Consider the following 25,146-nt stretch of genomic DNA (forward strand, 5'->3'; position numbering starts at 1 on the left):
TATACACTTTATTTCTTGCTTGAAATAAAATGTTTGCTTCTTTTAAAGCAGGGGTGGGCATTCCTTGTCTTGGAGGGCCACTGTCCTGCAAAGTTTAGCTTCAACCCTAATCAAAGGCTTCAGTATGACTTCAGAAATGCAGGTGTGTTTGCTTAGGGTTGGAGCTAAACTTTGCAGGACAGTGACCCTCCAAGACAAGGAATGCCCTCCCTTGTTTTATATAAGTGTTATGTCATTGCTGTATGCAATAAATCATGACTGATGTTGTGTGTGTGTAAATCTCACAGACATGCCCTGCAGCTAAACGTCATCGCCACGCAGCAGCTCCTGTCTCTGGCCCAGCAGATGCAACACCTGCAGGCTTTCATCCACATCTCCACCGCATACGCCAACTGCAATCGTAGACACATCGATGAGGTCGTCTACCCTCCACCTGTCGAGCCCAAAAAACTCATTGAGTCTTTGGAGTAAGTGTCAGTGCCCATTATCATTACATATATATAATATAGCATTCAACTCAACTGAACTCCACTTGTGTGTGTATGTAGATGGATGGACGACGGCATCATACGTGACATCACACCACGATTAATAGGGGATCGACCCAACACGTACACCTACACCAAAGCTCTGGCGGAGTGTGTCGTTCAGCAGGAAAGCCACAAACTTAACATTTGCATTATAAGGCCATCTATCGTAGGAGCCAGCTGGCAGGAACCGTTCCCAGTAAGTGATCGATACATGACCCTACATCACAACAGACTGCTTCTGCCAACTCTGATTACTGTCAGACTTCTTTAGGCTTTGGTCCTTGAGCTTCTCTTGTGGTATAAAGCCAAACACACACAAACTTTCTTTAACTCGTAAAATGTCTGCTGATTGGTTCACAGAGCTCAGTAATATGAACTGATTTGTTGGTGATGATGTGTAAATATTGCTGAGCAATCGCATCGCTGTTTCTTTTGACAGGGTTGGATTGACAACTTTAATGGACCAAGTGGTGTTTTCATCGCTGTAAGTTTTTTTTTTTTTACATTCTTTCATTCTGCTATTAAGAAAATGCTATAACATCTAAAATAATTTTTTCAAATACAACACAATTACACTGGCCATCTATATTGTCCCACCACCTTTCTTCCACTGGTCAGACGAACCAAGAGGTGCCTAAATTTCACATTAAGGCCCTGTTTACATTAGAGCATTTGCGTTTTAAAACGGTATTTTTAAAATGAAAACGATCCTCGTTTATACTGGCTTTTAAAAAAATCTTCATCCACACTATACACGACCATAAACGCATGAAACATGACCAATCACGTAACTGGGCATGCGCATAAAAGTGTAAAATAACTTATTACTACCTTTGCGCATTTATGCAGCCTAGGGGTGTGCGATATTAAAAAAAAATTCATACCTGGATACTTTGCCGACAATTACAACAGACACTATTTTTGAACCTATAAAAATGTGTTTGGGAAAGTCTTATATATTAATATGATTAATAGGTTAATTTTGATGTTATAAACCAAACAGAAAGGTCTTTATGATTTAAAAAGAAGCATTCAATTGAACAGCACTAAACAGTAGCGAACTGGAAGCAAAAATAAATTTTAGCAAATGCAAACTTAAATCAAACATAATAAGAGGTGAAGTATAGCCTTAGCCTACAGAAATGCTTATTCCTTTAATGTAGCGAGTTCCTCTTCAGCCATTTAACGCTGTTTATAATAGTTCATTGTTCGCAGTTCATATTTAGGATCTTATAGTCCATTTGAAAATTTTCGTACGAACTGACTGTATTCTTCAGAAAAACACCAAATAACTTCTCTTTCCTTACCTGTCGCTGTTCAGTGTGCAATTAAATAATAAAATTAAAAATATGACATTAATTTCTAAAAGTGTGCGAGGTCCGTGCACGTCCTCTGCTAGCAACACAGAAATAGCAAAAAGCGCAATCAGCTGAACGAGCATTAAATATTAATATGACGTTGATTTTATTGGTTTTATTCATTTATATTCACAAAACTTATCAACAAAACATCGATTAAAATAATTCTTGGCAAAACCTCCGTTGCAAACCTCCATTTACCTGAATAAAAATAATTTTTACTTTGAAAATGATAAGCTGTCACGTTAACATCAGCTGTTCTTTTACATAAGACTCCGTCTACGTTCATTTACACTACAGCGCAACCACGGAGTTCTTAAAACAGGGTCTGCAGTGTTTACGAACGACTCCGTTTATGAGGATCAAAAACGGTGGCGTAGTGTAAATAAAAGGCGTAAATGTGGCAAAAGTAATGCGTTTAAAGGTGTAACCATACCCTAATACCCCTTTTCCACCAAGACAGTTTGAATGCTGGTTTCGGGTGTGTCTCATACATCCTGAAAAGTGAAGCTATTGTCATAAACCCCGCTCTCTCCATGCAAACGAATGGTACTCAGTCCAAAATAAAAAATAAATTACACTTCCAATAAAATTAAGGTAGTTGTTATCACGCTGATATATGTTAGATTGTTAATTTTTGTGATAAGTTTCATTTTAGCTAGTAATTTGATGCTACAGAAATGGGGGGGGGGGTTCGTTACAATGAACATTTGTGATTGACAGCTCTAAGCGGACTGTCGGAGCTTCGAGGAAAGATTGAAGATATAACTACTAACTATTAATTTTTGATTTCGATGTTGTTTCACACCATCAAAATTAGTTGTATTTAACTTACATTATTTTAGCAAGCTAGTCAAATGAGACGTTCAGGGGGCGTGTTGAATTGGGCGTGCTCCACCTTCGGACTTCACGGACGATTCCTTCTACACATGCCCTGGCTCCAAACTGACATTTTTGTGTAACATGTGAGCGCCCATCGTCGTACATTTTACGTTCAGTTCATTACAATGGAAGGAAGCGGCGTCGCATCTTTTTTTACAGTCTATGGCTGGTTCAGAGTGTCAGGATCCTGCCAAAGATTCTTGTTTTGTATTTGTATCTAGTCGTGATGGCAGGGTTCTGGCAGTCCCATGTTCTATGTGGAGGCTCATGGCCTTGCATATCGGGTCATGGCCTTCGGTGTCTCGTCTCTTCTCCCCGCCCCCTAGTTTTTCTGCTTATTGTTAATCATTAGTTCATTCCTATCACCTGTTCCCTTCTCGTTATCTTGTTTGGCTTCCCTATTAAATGTCATTGTTTCCTTTGTTCTGGTCAGGATCATTTTGTACCGTTGTGTGTTTGCCAGTTGTTCTAGTCCAGTTTATCTGTCAAGCGGTTAATTTTCTGTTTGTGTATATATCCTGTTGATGTGTTTTGCCCACACGTGGGCTATTGTTTTGTCTTGTGTTTGTTATTTAAGTCTTTTATATAAACCTTTATCTTCCGCACAAGCTCTGATATAGCAATAGTGGTTCTTAAGTAGCACCAAAACATTGCTGGTCTAGAATTAAGAACCAATTGCGTCAGGGGCTGGGGGTTACTGTCTGTGACACGAAATTAGGAGGGTAGCTACATACTAAGGCTAATGTTGTTCTGTGTAAATAATAAATAAATAAAATTTTATGCCCGTGCCGTTATTCTTGATTGCAACATCTTTGTTAATAATAATGCAACATCTGACATTGTTGATGGTGTGTTTGGCGCTGCCGCGCTATCATTGCTGGGAAAGATTAGGCGTATACAGTGACGTAAGACTTGGCTCTCTGGTGACTCTCTATCCCATATTTTCCCACATAGACGTATTTTTGTAGACCAACCCAGGAGTTAGCTTCACATGGGTTCCCTTGCGCTTATATCGTTAACTCTTTCCCAGCCATTGACAAGTTTAATCGTCAATTAAGAAAAATTACGAGTTTTTACCACAATCCATATTTCCACCATTATCCACCAGGTGGCGATCTTACCCAACTTCTAAAACCTGGAAGCAATCTCTTAGGTCAAACAGTAAGAACTCTGTGTATGTTTTGAGGATCGCTCTGAAACTGATCTCTATAAAAAGTCCTTTACAAAAATTTAAACTTTAACATTAAATTCACACGGGGCATAAGTGTTAACGTTTCTCATTTACTTTAAATTGGTGACGTCGTGCATTGCCAAATTGATTTGTGTATCTGTCGGTGTCGCGTCACTGCTGTGCTGCTCACGGTAGAAGTTGAACATTTCTCAACTTTTTGAGCGCCAATGCATGCTTCAGCAATCAGATCGCATTATGCAAATAACCCTAGTGTAGAGCAAACCAATTACATTTATGTAATTTTACGTAGGATCATGTGTTGCGGCCATTGTGATTGTCTGTTTGCCACGCTTCAGACACGCCTTCCATCAAGCGTTAAGACTAGGGTGGCCATTTGTGCCAGTTCCGCCGGACACCTCCCTAACATGTTTTCGGGTTCGTTTTCCGGAAGTCGCGTTGGTCGACCGCATACATCATCAAGGTTTAATATTTTGGGTTTCATTTCAGAAAAGCAACCGTTACATTTCAATGTAAGAATGAAACTACAATTATTGTATGTCTTAAAAGAAATAAATCTTAATTTTCTAATGTATTTTAACTGAAATGTGAGAACCTCGATGATGTATGCGGTCGAGCAACGCGACTTCCGGAGGACGAACCCGAAAACATGTTCGGCACGTGTCCGACGGAACTGGCACCCTAGTTAAGACTCACGCTGCATTTGAATGAATGTACTGTAACAGCTCTTTTATGTTTAGGCAGAACAAAGAAAAGCAACATTTCTGTTATTGTAGTGCTAATGCTTCCCACGAAATTAACCTACTAATCCACATAGACACGGTACATTAAACTGGGGCAAAAGTCATCACAAGAGAGTGAATCACTTCATGATTCATCCGCCCTGAACTACAGCAAAATTTTAAGCAAATTTAAACTGACTGACCTTCACCACCAAACCTCATCTTTAACGCCTCTATTCACATCAAAGTCAAACACGCACATTATGGTCTTGGCTCAGGTTACATACTGTTTGAATAAGTGAGTATTTTACTGTGTGTTGCCTACAGGCTGGGAAGGGCATACTGCGTACCATAAGAGCCAGTAATGATGCCGTGGCAGATTTAATACCCGTAGATGTGGTCATAAACCTGACACTGGCTGCAGGCTGGTATACTGCTGTACACAAGTAAGCACACACAAACTCCTGCATTAACTTGTCTTTATATGTGTGTATATGTTAAGCCTGCAGATGATTAAACGAATACTGACATTATACAGCACATTATATCTTAATAGAGTTGATCTGTTTGTGATCCTGTAAAGTCAAATGATGAGATTAAGAGTTTGACTTCAATCTTTGACATGGTCTTACACAGTATAAGTTATCAAGATTAAATTAAAGAGTTTGGTTCCAAAACGCAATAAATCCATTTTGACTAATTTCGATAAAAACATGTTTTCTATACCAGGAAAGAAAAGATGAAACCACAATTTTCTGTTACAAACTTTCACATAGCATCTTTAGGTTATAATAACATAAAAAATTCAAATCCATAATTTGTTTTTCAAAGATTTATTATAAAAACTGATCTCCTGGGGTGAATGTGTTAGCATGACAGAAGCTTGATGCTGTCGGGAGAACAACCAACCGGCATTTTTCCGTCTGCCGAGTGCCTCTCGCATTTAGATGTTGATAGCTTACGTTTCTTTCCCGTCACAAAATAACACCACAGGTTTATCAATGCCATTAAAGTATTATTTTGTTTTTGTTTGTTTGTTAATCACGAAGTATAAGATGAGGAAAACTAGGATTCCGTGTACTCACCGCTCCACCATTGTTGTTTAAAATTCGTAGAATGGTGCGCTGTGATTTGTTGAGCGGATTTATTGCATTCTGCAGAAAAGAAGGACTGGCGTTTATTGCGTTTTGTGGAAAAAGATAACAGAATAACATGGCGGATATTGGATTTTGCGTGAAATTAAGAATTTACTTTTAAATACTGATCTGATATAATACTGATTTTGGCGATAACTCGTTTTTTAAATATGCTGTTTATCACGTTTTGTAACCAAACTCTTCGTCAGATGATTTGATGTAGAAAACATTACTTGAGCTGGGTTTTCACAGACAGGATCACATGTTTCTATTACAGAGGGAAATAAGTTTGATATGCTTATTTTGACATTTCAGACCAAAAACGGTACAAGTATACAACTGCACGACAGGAGGCATCAATCCCTTCCACTGGGGAGAGATCGGTATGTAGCGTGTCCTTGTGTTTGACTTTATTCTCATAGTATAATATACATACTACACACTAGTACTCTTCTTAAAACAGTATGTAGTATGCTATTCTGGGGAACAAATTAAGAAAATCTGACTTTGAATGTTTAAGTGCTATAATTGGGTTCCCAGAGCTTGTATCGACCAAGAAATTGTGAAAAAGATCAACCCATTAACTTAGTTTTTGTAAACCATTCTCTGCAAGCATGTGAAAAAATAGATAATTGAAATTTGGCTCCCTTTGTGATGTCAGAAGGGGATAATACCGCCCCTTAATCTGCACTATCCAACCATCATCATTTAGTGCAGAGATCAGCTCATTTGCATTTTAAAGGACACACCCAAAAACGGCACATTTTTGCTCACACCTACAATTTTAACATGTTATAATATATTATCTATATGGTATTTTGAGATAAAACTTCACATATGTACTCTGGGGACACCAAAGATTTATTTGACATCTTAAAAAAGTGTTGTGAAACGTCCCCGTTAAATCGATAATAAAATTCGTTGTGATGTTCTAGGTTTTTATTACTGTAACAATGCATTTATATCACTTTTTTATCATAATGGCTAATTTATTTAGTTAATAATGAATAATGTTAATTCTAATGGAGGTCTGAAGTTGAAGATTAAAATGAGTTTATTAATCTGTGGCAAAATTTCCTCACTAGCACATCCCTGAAGACTTTTTGTTTTTTTTTATATTTTGTCATTTAAAGATGTTTTGTTATTTAAAACCAGCACAAACTTTTATTTCAAGGCTTAAAATATCAAAATCACAAAGATTATATTAGTAAAACTCTGTAGTAGTGTGTGACTCTGCACTTTTAAAAGTACACTTCTACACATGAATACCCTTATTTAGCTTTAATAAGTGAAAAATCTAATTGAGTAAATATTTATTTATGTTTTTATCCGAATAATCGTAAGTTGCAGCCATAAAATCATCTGAAGACGTTTCCACAGCCGGCCTGATGATGATGGTTCACCATGAGCAACATCTGATCAAAATCACCAAACCAACAGCATCTGTGCTGTGTGTTACACAACAGTCACAGTGTTTCCTGTGGAAAAATAACGTTTACAACATACAAGTGTTACAGTCACGGTCATGTTGTGTTACAAATCATTCAAGAAACACCACTTCCACAATACTAGTGTTTGTTAGGGCTAATTAAAGCAAACCTCAACTAGCCGTTAGTTTGAAATCTCACTCGTGTATGCATGACAATTTATGTGTAGATGTTTAATATTTAATGGATTCATTACTAATGTTGTGGTACTTGCCTTTCAAGCAGCTCTGTCTGAAATAGATAAAAGCAGTGAAATATTTACAGTGATGTAATTCCTCCAGTGAAGGTTTATTGAGCGGTTGTGTTTATGTCATCTTCACAGAGCATCACGTGATCTCCACGTTTAAAAGGAATCCACTAGAACAGGCCTTCCGTCGACCCAACGCCAACATCACCTCCAATTACCTGATGAACCAATACTGGATCCTCGTCAGCCACAAATTGCCTGCTTTCATCTATGATCTCTTCCTGCGTCTGTCCGGACAGAAACCACAGTAAGAGCACTAGACTTAAGCTTAAAAAACATCATCTGTGCTGTGCATGTATAGCAGCACTTCCTAAACTGTGAGCTGCAGCCCCCCAGTGGATTGTTGTGGAATTACACATTCAGCACATCCAGGCTATATTCAAATATATTTATAAAGAAAATAATGTTTGATTTATAATATATATATGTAAAAAAATGTTTACATCATCTTACCTTCACCAGAATATAATTTGCTAATTTTATGGTATCTTTAGGTTTTTAGGGGGCCTTCCCTCTGTAAAGTTTGTGTATTGTAATATTATAAGCATTTTACATACACATTTGTCATAAAGTGATGTTGAGTGTGAGTGTTGTGTGTGTTTATGTTCAGAATGATGCGCATTTTTAATCGTCTGCACAAAGCCATTGGTCTGTTGGAGTACTTCAGCAGTCAGGACTGGGAATGGAAATCTGACAACATTAACATGCTGATGAGTGAACTCAGCTCGGAGGATCGCAAGGTTTGACTCGTTTTGTCTCTCTCTCTCTCGCTCTCTCTCTCTCTCTCTCTCTCTCTCTCTCTCTCTCTTTATTTCTTTCACTCTCACACACACACTTACACAAACACTCAAAATTGTACCTAACAAAATTGGCATAAAATAAAAAACAACAATAAAGCTCATAAGATGTTTAGGTAGTGAAGGAACCCACACTCGACATTGACGTCTCGATCGGCCCCCAGTGACTGGTCCTAGTATGGGGATTAAACCCCGCCTCCCCCATGTTATTCAATGGGACTCTAGACCAACTAAACAATTTAATTACGCTTCAGTTATCTTTTTTCCGTAGGCTGGTTTCTGTCATTTACTGTGGTTTTTATCATGCTGATGTAAATTCAAGTGTTTGTTTTTAAAATAAGTTTGTTTTTAGTTAATTATTTAATGCTATAAAAACGGTGGTGTCTCGTCATGATTGACAGCTGTGATATGCGCATTCTGCGAGGGCGGGGTCTTGATTTTGTGACTTTACTTCCTGGTCACTACTGCGCAGGACTGGTCCCGAAATCGCTACAGCGCAGACTCAAGACCCAAGATGTCAGCACCGTATCGGGACACTTGGCGGCTTCACTTTTCACCAAAAGAAGAGAGCGAACGGGCATTGTCCATCTTTTTTTACAGTCTATGCCTGGTACGGCTCGGTACAGCTCACTTTTTGGTAGTAATGTAGTACTCGAGTCCGGTCTCGAGACTGATTTCTGCTTTCTCTGACTCTTCTTGACCCTTCAAAGACTCGGTCTAGACCCTTCGAAGACTCGGTCTTGACTCGGCATAGGTGGTCTCATCCCATCACTGCTTTTTGGGGGTTTTCCACTATGATACATTTTTTGTTCCAGCTGGTTGGTTGAGGTTCCATGCAAGCCACACTGATACGAAAACGTGACTTCACTCCATTGCTCCCGTGTTGAGCGTTTGTTAATATATCTCTTATGGTGATGTCACAGCATCTAGAGGCGTAACTTTAACCATAAGTCTACAATCCCACCCACCCTGAAGCAGCACTGAACTGCAATGCAAATGCAAACCAAGCCAAATGAAAGTGTTTAAGCCAAATTGCATGGTACCGAGCTAGCTGCGTTGTGCCACACATTGGAAAAGTGCAATCGTGTACATACGCCACATTAACTAGTTACATAGTAGCGTGTGTGAAACATATTCAAAGCGCCTTATAGTAGGCTGACCATACGCGCCATTCTTCCCGGACGCGTCCTGGGCAGGATTTCGGGTGCGTCTTCCGGAAGTCGTATCTGTTGACCGTATTCGCCATTCAGTTAAAAACATAAGACATACAATCGTAGTTTATTCTTACCTTAAAATGTAACGGTTGCTTTTCTGTAATAATAATAATAATAATAATAATCCTCTATGACGTATGCGGTCGACAAATACGACTTCCGGAAGACGCACCCAAAATCCTGGCCAGGACGCGCGTCCGGGAAGAATGGCACGTATGGTCACCCTATCTTACAGTGCATTACAGAGTTACATTTTATCAGTCCGTGTTTCCTGGGATGGAACCAACAACCTTTTGTGCTGCTAACGCAATGCTCTTACATTGAGCATCAGGAGCGTTTATTGCATATATAAACTTGAATTTATTACATTTAATTTCATTAAATTTGTGTTTTAGTAAGATGAATTTTTAATTATTAAAGTGTTCAGATTGTAAGGATAAATGACTGTAAGTATGAAAATGTTTTTGGTGATCTTTCAGACATACAACTTTGACGTTCGCCAACTGAACTGGCCGGAGTACATTGAGAATTACTGCATCGGTACTAAGAAATATGTTCTGAATGAAGACATGTCCGACATCCCTGCTGCCAGACAACACTTGAAGAAGTACGTCTACCTGCTCTCAACTTATATATATAAGAACAGGGTTCCCACGGGTCCTTGAAATCCTTGAAAGTTTGTAAATCTGGGGGAAAAGATTTAATGAAAATATACATACATAGATACAGGTCATTGAAAGTGCTTAAATCTATTTTATTCAAGAAGTTTTCTGGAAAAAAATCCATATTATTCTCTGTGTAGTGTAGGGTAATATCAGAAAAATTCTAGACTTTTTAAGCACACGTCCTAAACTGTTCGCTTTAAATGTTTATATTTTCTGTATGCGAATGTTGATTCATACCAAAATGCTTTTTTGCATAGTTGTGTTTGACACATGAAAACGTCTCGGGTTACGTATGTAACTGTTGTTCCCTGAGAAGGGAATGAGACGCTGCGTCTCCCTTGTCATACTTCCTGCATCCCTGTAACGGCATCTTTGGCAGTATTTTAGATAGAGATATACTTCCTGGCTCCCGCGTCACCCTGTCTTTGTCGTTAAGCCTCACCATTGGTTAAATTTGATATACACATTCAGACGCACTTATCCCTAGAGGCGTCCCCAAAGTGTCATCGCAGTGACGCAGCGTGAGTTCCCTCGAGTGGGAACTGTAACAATGAATCTTAAAAGGTAACACGGTGTAACCTTGCTCTCACTTCAAATGTGTCCCCACATTTAGTCCTTGAATTTGAGGGTATTGGACCTGGAAAGTCCTTGAAAGGTTCTTGAATTTGAAGTTAACTAAGGTGTGGGAACCCTGAAAGAATAAACTGTGTCTGAGTCGATCACAGAAAGATTTAATATTTGAGTGTTGAGTGTTCGATTTAATCAAATGGTTGAATTATTGATTTTCTTCTTCCTTCACACAGGCTAAGAAACATCCGATACACTTTTAACACCGTGATACTCGTCTTCATCTGGCGCGTCTTCATCGCCCGCTCTCAGATGGCCAGAAACATCTGGTACTTCGTCGTGAGTTTGTGCTTCAAGTTCCTGTCATACTTCAGAGCGTCCAGCACTTTAAACCAATGACCCATCCGGTACCAGTACGGGAAGTTTGTGTCCTCTTCCTCCAGGACTTCCTGCTTTACTTCCAGAGCTCTGAAGTGATTGAGGTGATCTTCAGTCATTAACGCACACATACCTGAACCAGACAAACGTCTCTTTACTTACTTTCCTCACCGGCCGCTTGTCCGACTCGACACCTCACAGCTCTACCGATGGCGCATTGGCTGTTTTTTAAAGTGTCTCCTTTTATAAAGACTCTCCTTAATAGCGATTATATATGCAACTGCACTTACAGTGTTTCTCCTTTATATTTTGTGGCCATTTAAAGTCCAGAGACGTTGCCTTTGGGTCTTCTGGTGATTTTTAACCGCCTTCGGTACAGACAGTGTTTCATCAGAGGACAATTAATGTACCAAGATATTTATTAATTGAACTCTAAGGTTTTTATCACTAACCACTGAAACTCTGCAGTTATCTGCTTTATCTGTGTGTGTTTTAAAGTGTCCTGTCTTTTTTAATACCATGTAAACTGTTGTCTTTGTTACCGTGTGTTACTATTGGCAGTAACAAGGACATTTTGGTCTTTTTAAGTCTTTGTATGGCTATAAGTCAGAGGTACCCAAACTCGAGAGCTGGTGCACTCTATGCAGAACACCGGACCTCCAGAGCCGAGTTTGGGTACCCCTTCTGTAAGTCTTTGGTTCAGGTTTGTGTTTCTGGTTGTGTTTGAACGTACATATATAACACAACACTGCATCATCATACAAACTACAATAATGTATATTGTTTTTAACATCAACTCATTTTTCACCCCTTAATAAGGAGAAAAAGAAATTGGGACAATTGAGACTTATGTGCTTAAAGGAATACTCCATTTTCTTGGGGGAAGGGTCCAGATGGTTTGCTCACCACCATGTCATCCAGGGTGTTGATGTCTTTCTTTGTTCGGTCCGGAAGAAATTGTGTTTTTTGGGGAAGGCACTGCAGGATTTTTCTCATTTTGATGGACTTTGGTGGACACCAACACTTAACACTTAACTCAACACATAACAGTTTTTTTCAACGCAGTTTCGAAGGACTATAAACGATCCCAAACGAGGCATAAGTGTCTTATCTAGCAAAATGATTGTCATTTTTGACAAGAAAAATAAAAAATATGCACTTTTAAACTACAATTTTTCGTCTAGGTCCGGTCCAGTGCGACCTAACATAAATGCGTAGTGACGTAGGGAGGTCACGTGTTACATATATAAAACGCACATTTGCGGACCATTGTAAACAATAAACTCACACAAAGACATTAATTAGTATCAGTTGACATACAACAATGTAGGAACTGTCCTCTTTCAACACACTTGTAAACACTGGGGCGGAGTTTCGCGTTCATCCTCTGTGACCTCTTGACGTCATGACGTATTGCGTGAGGTCACACTGACGCTTTCAGGACCGGACCTAGACGAGAAATTGTGATTTAAAAGTGTATATTTGTTTTGTTTTTTTGTCAAAAATGACGGTCGTTTCGCTGGATGGGACCCTTGTGCCTCGTTTGGGATCGTTTGGAGTCCTTTGAAACTCCGTTACGTGTTGAGTTGGGTTTTGGGTGTTGGTGTCCATTGGAGTCCATTGGAGTTAGAGAAATCCTGCAGTGTTTTCCTCGGAAAACGTGGTTTCTTCTGGACTGAGCAGGGAGGGACATCGATATTTTGGATGACATGGTGGTGAGTGGATTGTCTGGATTTTTCTTTTAAGAAAATGGACTATTCCTTTAATGTACCATGATGAGAATTTTCACATAACAGTTTAACCTTTTTAAAAACATTTTAGTTGTTTTTCCTCAATGATAAATCTCATTAATGCATTGCAGTAGAAATAACTGCAATCTAATGTTGGTTCTCTCTTGAAATCAGATTAACTGAAGGCAGACGTGCAAATACTGCCATTAACTAATAATTATTTTTCGAGTTTTCTGCATTACAATAGTGAGAGGAATTTGAAGAGAAGTCATCTTAGACACAGTCGCAATGCAATAAGTCTTCATTTTTCTATATATGCAAAGTATAAATGTCTTGTTTCTTTTCTGCTCATGCACATGTTTTATGAGCTAAGGTGACATATTAATGTTCTTGTGTTTGTTTGTACACACTGAGTTTACAACATAAGCATCTTCATGATGATTTAATATCAGATTGACGATTTTGCTGATGGGCATAACGTTTTGTTGACCTGTAAATAATCGAAGGTATATAAATATATGACTATGATGATAGTAGACATACCAAAAATGTACAAATGTATATTTGCGAGGGCTTCTTGGAGCATCTGTTTCCTGTAAGGACCGAGGGCTTCCCATATTTTTTGAAGAAAAGGGAAAAATAAGAAGAAAAGGAGTATTTTAAGTGTTGATATCAGTGGGTTTTGTTTTTTTAATTTGAATATGCACCATGATTTGTTAAATCTGTGAAGTTTAAACTCCACAGTAAAAGAAAAACTTACATTATCCCAAAGTTACTAGACTCAAACGTTACAGTATATGGATTTTTAAAGGGAACGTCCTTCGCAAATCTTTTATTTTCTAGTTTGATCTATCCAGCATCACATACGGTTCTTCCTTTTGCATAAACTTTCTACTTTTGTTGTCATTTTGATATCTTTACCTTCACTTTAATCTTAAATAAGTGTATTTATAATGATTGCCAGTAGTCAAATCGGCGGTAAAATGTGAAGGTTCTGTGTTTCATTTGACTTCACAGCATCTTGTTGGCATGATCTGTTGTTGATATTACATACCTGAACAATAGACATGAAAAACTTCCCCTGGTGATCTGCTGCCAAATTATGTTTTTAGATTGTAGTGAGGGGGAAGGATCCCATTTTGTAACCCGTCTTTTATATGTTTCACATACAGTATTTATGGTCACTATGAAACCACACGTCTTCCTCTGCTTACTTGTGAGTCTTTTGAACAATTTTACATTGGGAAAGGCAAAGCTTGTTTAAACATATATTAAAAAACACAATTATACTGAATTATATATGTAGAGAGAGCTAACGCACAAACTATAAAATGTCCTCTTAGGATGAACAGAGCATTCCAGTCATGTAATAATAATACACAGACACTTTTCTTACAGAATCGAACGCCTTAATGTCTTAATAAGAACGCCCCTTATCTTGAGCCAAGCTGAGCTTTTACTGCCAACATGATCTCTGCACACATTGATGCTCTTTCACAGAGACATGTAGATGATGTTTTACAGTCTAGTTTGTACTGTATTGAATACCAGAGTCTACAATGAGGCAATGTTTTTTAAATAAAAAAAATGCTATTTTCCCCAGTAACACATGCATGCTTGATTTTTACATATGAGATGAAGATGCTAACACGGTTGATGACCTTCCTTCTCTCAACATTTGTCTTTGGTCTCTGCTGTCAGACGCGTCTGGTTGAGATCCTTGAATGAAAATTGTACTTGGATATGTTGTGTGTTGGACTATTTGTTGCAAAGACTTCATGAGAAAAATAAACTGAAGTGACCAAGTTCACATGTACTGTGTGTCTTACTCGCATTTCCATCAAATGTTACAGGCACAGTCATTTAGTGAGTTATGTAAACATTTTTGTTGTAGTTTTGCAGCTGTTTGCTAGTAATTTGTTATGTACAACAGTTTGTTCAAAGTTAAATGAACATTAAATCTACAGTAAGTTACTTGCAAACAGCTGCCACACTGTAAAAACTTTGCTGTAATTATGCAGCTGGTTGCCAGTAACTTACTGTAGATTTAATGTTCATTTAACTTTGAACAAACTGTTGCCAGTAAATAACATAAATGAATGAACATAAATCTACAGTAAGTTACTGGCAGATAGTTGCCAGTAATACACAGTAATACTGTAATTTATACAGCAATTTTTTACAGTGCCGTAATATTGTAATTTATACAGCAATTTTTTACAGTGCAGTAATACGGTAAAATCTACAGAAATCTTTTACAGTGCAGTAATACTGTAATTTCTACAGATTTTTTTACAGTGCAGTAATATGGTAATTTCCACAGAATTTTTTTACAGTGCAGTAATACGGTTTTTCTACAGATTTTTTTTACAGTGCAGTAATACTGTATTTCTACAGAATTTTTTACAGTACAGTAATACTGTAATTTCTACAGAAAGGTTTTACAGTGCAGTAATAATGTAATTTCTAAAAAATGCAGTGTAGTCATTTTGTTTTATTTTACAGTAATTAAGACAATGAATTATACACATCCACACAAATAAAGTCAAACAACATGTAAGATTACAGAAAATTTTTATAAATTCTAGATCCTCAATTTTCAACCATATTTTTGAAAGACCCCAAAAGGACTTGTCAGGTCTGAAGGGTTAAAAGTTGATAAATTTTAGTCCATTCGTCTCTGGATAATCCATCATATTTGTCATTATTAATTGATCAACCTAGCGTTGATGATATTTTCATACACTGTCTCTATTGGTTGTGATGACACTTCTGTGCCGTTTTTGTTTTCTGTGCTTTGGTTTGTTTTGGTGTCCATAACTTCCGCTGAACTTTTGATCGCCTCTGTCACACCCTTAGAGGGATGTTGAACCTCTGCGTATTCTGTGTTGAGCGATGAGATGGCACTGATTTCACCTGATGATGGTTTAGTGTTTGCAAAGACAATGGAGGTGTAATGAAGAGACTCGGTTGAATTTAGGGTGACTGCTGCATTGGCATAACAGGTGTCCTCTTTATCCAGAACAACAACCTGCTGCTGGGATAACAAATAAAGCAGAATTACTTTAAAATAGCAGATTTGTCTACATAATCATCAGAAAAACACAACTACTCACAAATATGATAAAATATCTCTAAAAGCAACTGATATGTTAATCAAAGGCTCATTTGGGTAACACTTTATGCTTTTACAGTGCCTTTGTAACACGCTCAACATGATCTCATTGGGAAAGTTGTGTTATAGTCACAAAAATTAGATACATTTTTTCGTGTCTACAGCACAAAATTCACAGTTTTTACGTTTCTTGAGATTGATTGTTTTTTTCGTGTCACTCGCACAAAATTCTATAAACTGTTTTTCATGTCCGTGGCACGACTTTCTTTTTCGTGTCATTTTATGTATTGTTTTCTCATTTTTAAATCATTGTCGCTTGGGGTTAGATTTGGGGTTTGGGTTGGGATGTATTTTTCCGTATTGGTTTCTACATGTTTTGTTTTTTTTTCATTTTTAAAACTATTCTCGCTGGGAGTTGGGGTTTGGGTTAGGATGTATTTTTACGTATTGGTTTCTACATGTTTTTTTTTTTCATTTTTAAAACTATTCTCGCTTGGTGTTGGGGTTTGGGGTAGGATGTATAAATATGTAACGGAAAGTGATTCCAACCCCAAGCGACAATGGTAAAAAAATAGGGAAAAAAAGTAATAAAAAAAAAAATACATGGAATGACACACAAAAGAAAGTCATGCCACGGACACGAAAAACTATCTATAGAAATTTGTGCGAGTGACACGAAAAAAAAATTGTGATTAAGGCACAAAAAAATCGTGCCATTGACGTGAATAAATTAATAAACATTTTCGTGACTATAACACGACTTTCCGTGAGATCAGTCTGCACACGGACGTTAAATGTCATAACCTATAGTAATAACATTAACTTATGCATCATTACATGCAACAAACTCTAAACCAAACCCTAGACATAATGTACATGTTGTTAATATCAGTAACGTTTCTTAAATGTATTTTACACCACATTCCTTAAAATAATGTGTAATCTTTTGTTGTCATTGTAGTGAAACAAGCATGCACACACTAGTTTAGTGTGTAATTAACTCACTTTTTTTAAAACTAATTCAGATGAGTCATCTTGTATGTCCTGTGATGGTTTGCAATTTTTTCTTCTGGAAAGAAAAAAAATCCTTAGTGCCAAAACCAAGACATTTCTCATGCACAGATGATTTGTTCACAGTAAGATGTATTATGGTCAGATTAGTTCGACGTTGATTTTAAGTCTTATCAGAACAACATATGACTTTTAGCTGCATTTGTTGTGTTTGTGGTGGTCGTGTTTGTTTTACCCACCGCATAAAGTAGCATAACACGATACATAATATCATCACTAATGCTCCAGTAAGAAATCCAGCCAACAGTAAGAGGTCCACACCTGTAAAAAGAGTTTAGAGATTCACAGTTATCCATCTATGTGGATGAATATTTTATGTCAATTTTTTGGGAAAAGAAAGAGTCCTTTGCTTTGTGTGCTCTGATAAAGATTTAGGAGTAAATCTGTGAATCTCACCCGGAGGATTACTCCCCGGCTGGAGAAACTGGTTGATGGCAGTGCCGTGGATGTTGCTGCCGCCACACTGCAGAGTGGACGTGACTGTAAGCGTTTGACGGACAGTGAGGGTGGTCCTAAATCCTGTGATCCTCAGATGCTCCTGAATAATAAATGTGCTGGTGGAGTTATAGACAGGTTGACCAGACAGACTCCAATTTAGTGTAGGGACAGGGTTCCCATAAACCTCACAGAAGCATGTGATGATGTTGCTATGGTTACACGAGGACCTAGTGATTTTAGGGGCATCTGAAAGATAAAAAAGTGTCATTATAATGAGAAGAAGAAAGTGTTTCTGATGATGCTTGGACCCTGCATCAGGTTGTTTTTATTATATTGAGAGTATATTATAAGAAATTATAAAACGGTTTGTTCCAATCCTTGATTCTGATTGGTCAATAGGTGTGCTTTATTCACGATAAAACACTGCTATGACCGCTTCACCCAACGGTTCTATTTAAAATTACTGCACCCTTAGCAACACCCTTAGCAACACATAAACATATAATGAGACAAAGTCTGAGAACAGTTTGTTGTTTTTATTTGAGCTTTCATGTTATTGTTTGAAGTCAGGGACTATTTTTTCTAGCGGAAGGAATGCTTTTATTGATTTAACTTCCTGAAAGTTGCCCTAATCTTTTTTTTACTTTAATATTGTGTGGTAACCGTTTTATAAAAGCAATAAGGTACTCGAGGCAAGTGCTGCATCGTGAATAAGCAACGGCTGAAGGGGTTGCAGGCACTCCGCTTCGCGTCGTGCCTAACAACGCCCTTCAGCCGTTACCCATTCACGACACAGCACAGCCTCTCGTACCTTATTGCTTACTTGTGTGGTACTCAGTGATGTAAAATGAATGAATGATTATAAATAATTAAACTCACACTGAATATCCAGCAGTGCTGATGAGTTTTGGGTGCCATGTTTATTCTGAGCAGTGCAGAAGTATCGACCGCTGTCTGTCGACTTGCTCTTATTAAAGATAAGATCTGATCCATTCTGGAGATATTTCAGCTGTCCTTCAGTGTATCTGTACCAGGTGTAGTTGATCACAGGTGGATTTCCATCACTGCTGCAGGTGAGAGACACTGAATGACCCTCCAGAACAAAACCAGATGGATACAAAAACACTGATGTGTTTTTAGGAGCATCTGAAGGAAAAGAAGAGAAATCATAGTAAAGCCCCCACACCTACTGTAAATATTTTTATGACTTGATTTTACATTGTGATATTTGTGTGAATGCTGTCTGTGCTTGACATGAGGATGCTGTCAAATCCATAACTTATCAATGATCAGTAACCACAGATGTCACTTCAACACGTTTTCAATAGATCTGTCTGTGAAACAGAGAAAACTGGAAGAGTATTGTGAAGAGTATTCTTTAAAAACTTCTCAGGTGATCAAAAGATAATGCAAACACAAAAACGAACTATTGTGTGATTGGAAGAAAATTATTCATTTGTTTCCTTAAACTGACCGCAGACTCTGTTATCAAGGTCACTGAATTTCCTCAGAAACACATGCAGGACAGGTACAAATAAAATTCACAGACACAAATCTCCAGACATAGATCACGGTCTAAAACTGTTTGCATAGGATCAGCAGGTCAAACATGAAATCAACATAATTATTTTATACGACAATAGAACTACTAAAAAACTAAAATGGTAGAATTATTAATTTTATTGATCTTAATGTGCTCAGAATTTCTGTTTATACCAAACATTTTAAAACACTTTTGGCTGGATTTATTAACGGGTGCACCAGCAATTTATGGGAGGAGATTATTTAAATAATTCACATGCTTCAATCATTTTGCACTTGAAATGGGTGCAATTGTTGCTAATACAGAGATCAGACAGCGCATGGTACAATTTTTCTACACATAAAAGTTTATTTGGAATGCCAGAGGAACACATTATAAAAAATATTGTTTGCCAATCCCTGTTTTTTTTTTTTTTTAATAAACTGCACACATTACCACTTCCAGGCGCTTTTTCTGAATTGCGCTTACATGCTAATTTGCCCCATTTGGTAAATCTGTCCCTTTGTAAGTTATTGTTCTGTCACAAGAAAGTTTGCAAAACAGAAACCATCCATCCAAACCTTCATCAGATGTGAAGGTACTTTGTGATTTTGGGGATTGCACCAAGTGAACTTTTAAAAACATTACTAAAACAAAACATAAACTTTTTCCTACATAAAAGTGGTCTAACTTTCTTTTTGTTTTTCTTTTGTGAAAATGTGGAAGTTCATTAAATCACTTCTCATATATAACTGAATCTCCTGAATGAATTGTATTGTTATTTCCTCAATTTCAAAAATAGTGTCTGATAAATAAAAGCATGTTAATGTAAAAAAGAGCTTCATCAAGAAAACAACATGCACTGAAAAAAAACCTGTGGACACCGTTTGCACATGATTGAATTAAGTTTTCTTAAAATAAAAATACCATCAGTTAACATTTAAATGAATTTGAAGAAAACTGTATGATTTATGTAGATTCAACAAGTTTTTTTTTTTAATTAATTTTAAGAAAACTGAATTTAATCATGTACTACCAGTGTTTTTTTCAGTATGTGAACAATTATCCTTTTAGTTTTGTGAAGAAATGTATGTCTAAGCAGAATTTATATTTGTCTGCAAAAGCAATTTCAATCATTTAAGTAAAAGTCTTTAGATCAAGCGCTTTAAAGTTGAAGATTTTTTTTTATTGCATTGATACTATATATACAGTAGTATACCATATAGGATCTGGTTATAATTTTTTGGTAAACTATCTGTTATAACTCACACTGAATATCCAGTAGTACTGAAGAGTTTTGGATACCATGTTTATTCTGAGCAGTGCAGTAGTATCCACCGCCGTCTGTCGACTTGCTCTTATTAAAGATGAGATCTGATCCGTTCTGGAGATATTTCAGCTGTCCTTCAGTGTATCTGTACCAGGTGTAGTTGATCACAGGTGGATTTCCATCACTGCTGCAGATGAGAGACACTGAATGACCCTCCAAAACAAAACCAGACGGATACACAAACACTGATGTGTTTTTAGGAGCATCTGAAGGAAAAAAAGAGAAATGATAGAAAACAACCAGCACTTTCTGTAAATTTAAAGAGCGTGCACAACACAACACCAGTGATTAAATGTTACAGATAAATGTGAATGACTCCAACCCATTGCGGCCCTACAGAGAGGACACACGGGTTTGGAGAATGAATGGGTGACTACATTAATATGTTGTACAATGTCAACATAAAATTATGTCAAACTTTAGAGAAGTAAATGTTAATGGTGTATTTTTGATTTCCTTTATAAGTTCTGAGTCTGACCTAATTTAAAACATGCCAAACTTGATTTTCTCATCTTAAATTTCCATATTATTTTCATATGACTTGATTTTACAGTGTGATAAATGTGTGAATGCTGTCTGTGTTTGACATATGGATCCTTATCAATGATCTGTAACCACTTCAACATACTTTAAATAGGTCTGTATGTAAAACAGAGAAAACAGGAAGTTTTGTGAAGAGTATTATTCAAAAACATCTCGAAAGGTAATGCAAATAAAAAATAAAGTATTGTTTCATTGGAAGAACAACAGACTCTGTCATCAAGGTCACTGAATTTCCTCAAACGCATGCAGATAAAAAAAGTTCAAAGACACAAATCTCCAGACATAGGTAACTGTCTAAAGCTGTTTGCATGGGATTTAGCAGGTCAAACATGAAATCAACATCTTTATTTTATCAGAAATGTACAAAAACCAGACTAGAAACTAACAACAACAGCTAAAAATTGTTTTATCTGTCTAAAAGACCACCAAAGACATGTTTATCACTTAAAGAAGAAACGTCCAAGTCATGTGCATGAAGATAAACTTTGCATAGCTTTAAACTGAACTGGGAGATTTCTCAATGTTATTGATTTTAATTTGATTTCAAAATTTCTGTTTACACCAAACATTTTAAAAAACTTTGTCATTTATGGATCTGTCACAAGAGAGTTTGTAAAACAGAAACCATCCAAACCTTCATCAGATGTGAAGGTACTTTGTGATTTTGTGCATTGTACCAAGTGAACTTTTAAAAACAAAAATGTCACTTCTCCCGAATAAATGATTGTTATCTGTTATTTCCATGTTTTCGGTAAGAGTCTGCTAAATAAAATCATGTTAATGTATAAAGAGCTTTATCAAGAGAACTTCATTTTTTGAAAAAAATGATAAGCAAAATTTATATTTGTCTACAAAAGCTATTTCCATCACGAAGTCTTTAAAGATAAAGATTTTTTAATTGCTTTATACAGTAGTATACCATATGCGTCTTTTTAATAAATTATCTGTTTATAACTCACACTGAATATCCAGCAGTGCAGATGAGTTTTGGATGCCATATTTATTCTGAGCAGTGCAGAAGTATCCACCGCTGTCTGTCGACTTGCTCTTATTAAAGATGAGATCTGATCCATTCTGGAGATATTTCAGCTGTCCTTCAGTGTATCTGTACCAGGTGTAGTTGATCACAGGTGGATTTCCATCACTGCTGCAGGTGAGAGACACTGAATGACCCTCCAAAACAAAACCAGACGGATACACAAACACTGATGTGTTTTTAGGAGCATCTGAAGGAAAAGAAGTGAACTCAAGGTGTTATAGTGTATTTTACAAGACTGTTATAAATGTTCATTTAAGAAAATGTCCCTGTACATTGAACATATAGTGTCAGTGATTCTTGATTAGATGTGTTCCTGTATAGTAGCTGGTAAGATATAATACAGGTGAAATTTGCTCTGTGCTGTTGATGTGTTACAGTGAAGTTCAGATCTGAGATCAGTTTGTTCTGGATCTGCCGCTGCTGTCCGATGATGCTGTTATTGAGGAGGTGTTTGGGAGAGGAGCTCCACGTGAGAGCCGGAGGAAGAGAGGAGCAGTGAATCATAGCAGAGCAGCGCAGACTCGCAGATGATCCCTCGATCACCTCCACCTGCTGCGTATAGAGACTCAGTGTGGGTTTGGGTGGAGAGGCAGAAACACACACACATTACAAGATATTTATGATATACATCTTTACAAGCAATAATGACAGTAGAATTTTATTTTTCTGTCATTTTAAATTATTTAATTAAAGAAAGTAGTCATTTGTTGTGTCAAGTATATTTTAACATTTGTACAACTCACCTATTACTTTAATTTGAATTTTCCAATTACTAAAGTTATAATTTAGATTATTGTTGACTTTCAGTCTGAAGTAATATGTTTCTTTGTTATTCTGAGTGACATAATTAAAGCGAGTGGTGCAGTTTTTCTCTGTGGCTTTGCCAAATATTGATCCTTTAAGCAGAGCTGTGCTGGGGCTGCTGGAGTCAAACACTTTCAGAGCCGTATTTCCATCTTTAAACCACATTCTCTTTGCATTATTAGTGAGGTCACTATTATATATTGGATCAATGTTAAATGTGCAGGGTATGAAAGCACAAGATCCATTCAGAACTGTTGTATTATTTGGCAGACTGATATTGAAGACACACAAAATGCCTAAAAAACATAACACATAGCACACCAATGATATAATACATAAATTCTTCACTGCAACAGTTTGCATGTTGAAATACATTTCATTTGCTAAATGGTCATAATGTTAAACACAAACGGATAAAAAAAACAATAATGTTATATGTCTTTAATAAGTAATTAAAGTGAAACCAATGGTCAATATAAAAAGCTGCTTTAGAGCATAATACCTTGTATGAGTGATCCAATGAGAAAAATTATTCTCCCAACCATTTCCACACACCTTATAGTAAAACAGACATGCACGCTCATCTTCTTATTCATTCATTGTGTTTGAATATATTTACAATAGATTAAAACATACAGAAATAAATGTACATGAGGTCTAATATACAGTAACTTACCAGAAAAAAAGAATTCTCCTCAGTGCAGAATAATTGATGTCAGTTATGGGAACAGATGTACTCTGATGACTGCAGACTGGACAGTATGGTGTCCTACACTGATATTAAAATCATCAGAGGTACATACAACTTCCTCTTTTATTCCACAGAAACACTTACATTAGGTAATACAATCACCTAGCAGAAACATGCAAATATTCACAAAACATAATGATATATTAAACACAAATCTATTGTGTGGTGAGACCTTTTCTAATGTACAAATATTTCAAACCTGTTGAATAATTTGAACTCCAGCCACTGAACACTAAAAGTCCCATTAATAACAATTCAGCAATGTTGTGTGTGGCATCTGTGTTTATACAGCATTAACAATAAAAACTACTTCAACTCTGTGATGATCTACTTCATGTCAAATGATCAATACACAAAATCAGTTGAAGGGGATGAAAAATTAACTCATTGAATTTTAGAAAAATTTATTTATTTTATTGGCATTAATGACATAACATGAATTTCTTTAACAATACCCAAATAATTTTCTTTGTGACTTTAACTACTTAATTATTATAATAAAACAATTAACATTAAAAATTGTAAAACTATAAGACGATCTGTTGAATGTTATGTAAATTGATTTATTACACTGTTTCTTGATTTAATGTTTTTTCCTTAGTGTTTAATTTTATACTCTTTGTTTTTTATATATATGTACAGTGTTGCTACTGTTTATTTAAGATAAACATGTTTTTCCCCAATATCTGGATCAGAATATAATTTTCTTCTTTTATTTCATATTATCACAAAAACGAATAGCACTTCAATTAAAAATAATCCTCTACAAGTGGTAAATGACAAATATTAACCATAAATTATATCTATTGTAATAAGGCTAAAGTAAAACATCTGTTAACACTATAACATAAATTTGAAAGACTACATTGGTTTAAGTAAGTAACAAAAATATGAACAGCACTCGAGGGTTAATGTTGAAGGAATGCGTGTTCATATTTCACATTCCTGTAAACCAGCGCCATCTAGGGGACTAAGAATAAACATTTGATTGCACTGTACAGTTAACTCCATTGCTCACAAATTCCAACCTGTGTTTCAATCGGTTTATATACTGTAACGTTATATGTAAGCAGCAGTGAGGCTATACGTGTGAGAAACAAGCTCTATGGAGCTGTTTAACACAGATTGTGCTTTACTTGCTATGATCAACTTGGAGTTTCTAAAATTCCTATATTTTACGCTTTAGTAAGTATATAACATAATATATTCGATACTGAACAAATGAATAAATGTAATCATAAAGACGAAATGTTTCTAAAGTGACCTAAAACTAAATCAAATAGATGTTGTTTTAGATTACGCTCTCCTTACATTTATTCTTTTCTTCAGTTGTATGTCACTTTCTTTTCTTTCTCAATATAAACTTTATAGCAGCTAAAATGACACATTGTAAAAGATATAGTGACGTCAGTTTTTATATTGTCACATTAATGTGTTTCGCAATTTAAGTTTATTCTGTAAATTACAGCACACAAGACCGAACAAATACATTTGTCCGTCACTTAAAATTTTCCGTATTCGAACTTGAAAGAACAGATCGAAGGTTCCGTGTGCGCAACAAACGGTTTAACGTTTTGAACTTAATATAAATGCGCAGAGTTTAAAAACAAACGAACCGAAACTAATATGAT

General features: G+C 36.5%; 2 protein-coding genes and 1 long non-coding RNA gene across 3 annotated transcripts in view; 1 reads left to right on the plus strand and 2 right to left on the minus strand.

Moving 5' to 3' along the window:
- LOC129432753 (fatty acyl-CoA reductase 1) overlaps window positions 1-12,050 on the plus strand; it is a 38,544-nt gene extending 26,494 nt beyond the window's left edge. The window contains exons 4-12 of the mRNA XM_055191351.2: window positions 288-467; window positions 549-726; window positions 970-1,014; window positions 5,009-5,127; window positions 6,133-6,200; window positions 7,627-7,798; window positions 8,162-8,291; window positions 10,042-10,169; window positions 11,031-12,050. Coding sequence (XP_055047326.1) covers window positions 288-467; window positions 549-726; window positions 970-1,014; window positions 5,009-5,127; window positions 6,133-6,200; window positions 7,627-7,798; window positions 8,162-8,291; window positions 10,042-10,169; window positions 11,031-11,193 — 1,183 coding nt within the window. The 3' untranslated portion in view covers window positions 11,194-12,050. The remainder of the gene's footprint in view (window positions 1-287; window positions 468-548; window positions 727-969; window positions 1,015-5,008; window positions 5,128-6,132; window positions 6,201-7,626; window positions 7,799-8,161; window positions 8,292-10,041; window positions 10,170-11,030) is intronic.
- Window positions 12,051-14,957: 2,907 nt separating this feature from the next.
- LOC129432754 (sialic acid-binding Ig-like lectin 11) lies at window positions 14,958-22,555 on the minus strand. The gene is made up of 7 exons (XM_073863094.1): window positions 22,233-22,555; window positions 21,881-22,147; window positions 20,318-20,584; window positions 17,485-17,772; window positions 17,268-17,349; window positions 17,023-17,086; window positions 14,958-15,939 (listed from the first exon to the last, which is right to left on the minus strand). Exons 1-7 carry the CDS (start codon window positions 22,462-22,464, stop codon window positions 15,610-15,612), a joined length of 1,530 nt encoding a protein of 509 aa, XP_073719195.1. The 5' UTR covers window positions 22,465-22,555; the 3' UTR covers window positions 14,958-15,609.
- Window positions 22,556-22,709: 154 nt separating this feature from the next.
- LOC141361584 (uncharacterized) lies at window positions 22,710-23,944 on the minus strand. Its single transcript, XR_012367731.1, has 3 exons — window positions 23,441-23,944; window positions 23,267-23,319; window positions 22,710-23,060 (listed from the first exon to the last, which is right to left on the minus strand). It is a non-coding gene; the product is annotated as an uncharacterized lncRNA (long non-coding RNA).
- Window positions 23,945-25,146: the final 1,202 nt, after the last annotated feature.

This window comes from Misgurnus anguillicaudatus, chromosome 1 (genome assembly GCF_027580225.2).
Source record: "Misgurnus anguillicaudatus chromosome 1, ASM2758022v2, whole genome shotgun sequence".
In the NCBI taxonomy this organism is placed as follows: Eukaryota; Metazoa; Chordata; class Actinopteri; order Cypriniformes; family Cobitidae; genus Misgurnus; species Misgurnus anguillicaudatus.

Bases quoted from the DNA above. Each gene is read 5' to 3' on its own strand.
- LOC129432754 (XM_073863094.1), bottom strand. From the start codon at position 22,464: ATGATTCACTGCTCCTCTCTTCCTCCGGCTCTCACGTGGAGCTCCTCT. The intron at 17,773-20,317 runs GTGAGTTATAAC...TTTATCTTTCAG, and splicing joins AGTACTACTGGATATTCAGT to ATGCCCCTAAAATCACTAGG. The intron at 15,940-17,022 runs GTGAGTTAATTA...TTGTTATCCCAG, and splicing joins CTGAATTAGTTTTAAAAAAA to CAGCAGGTTGTTGTTCTGGA.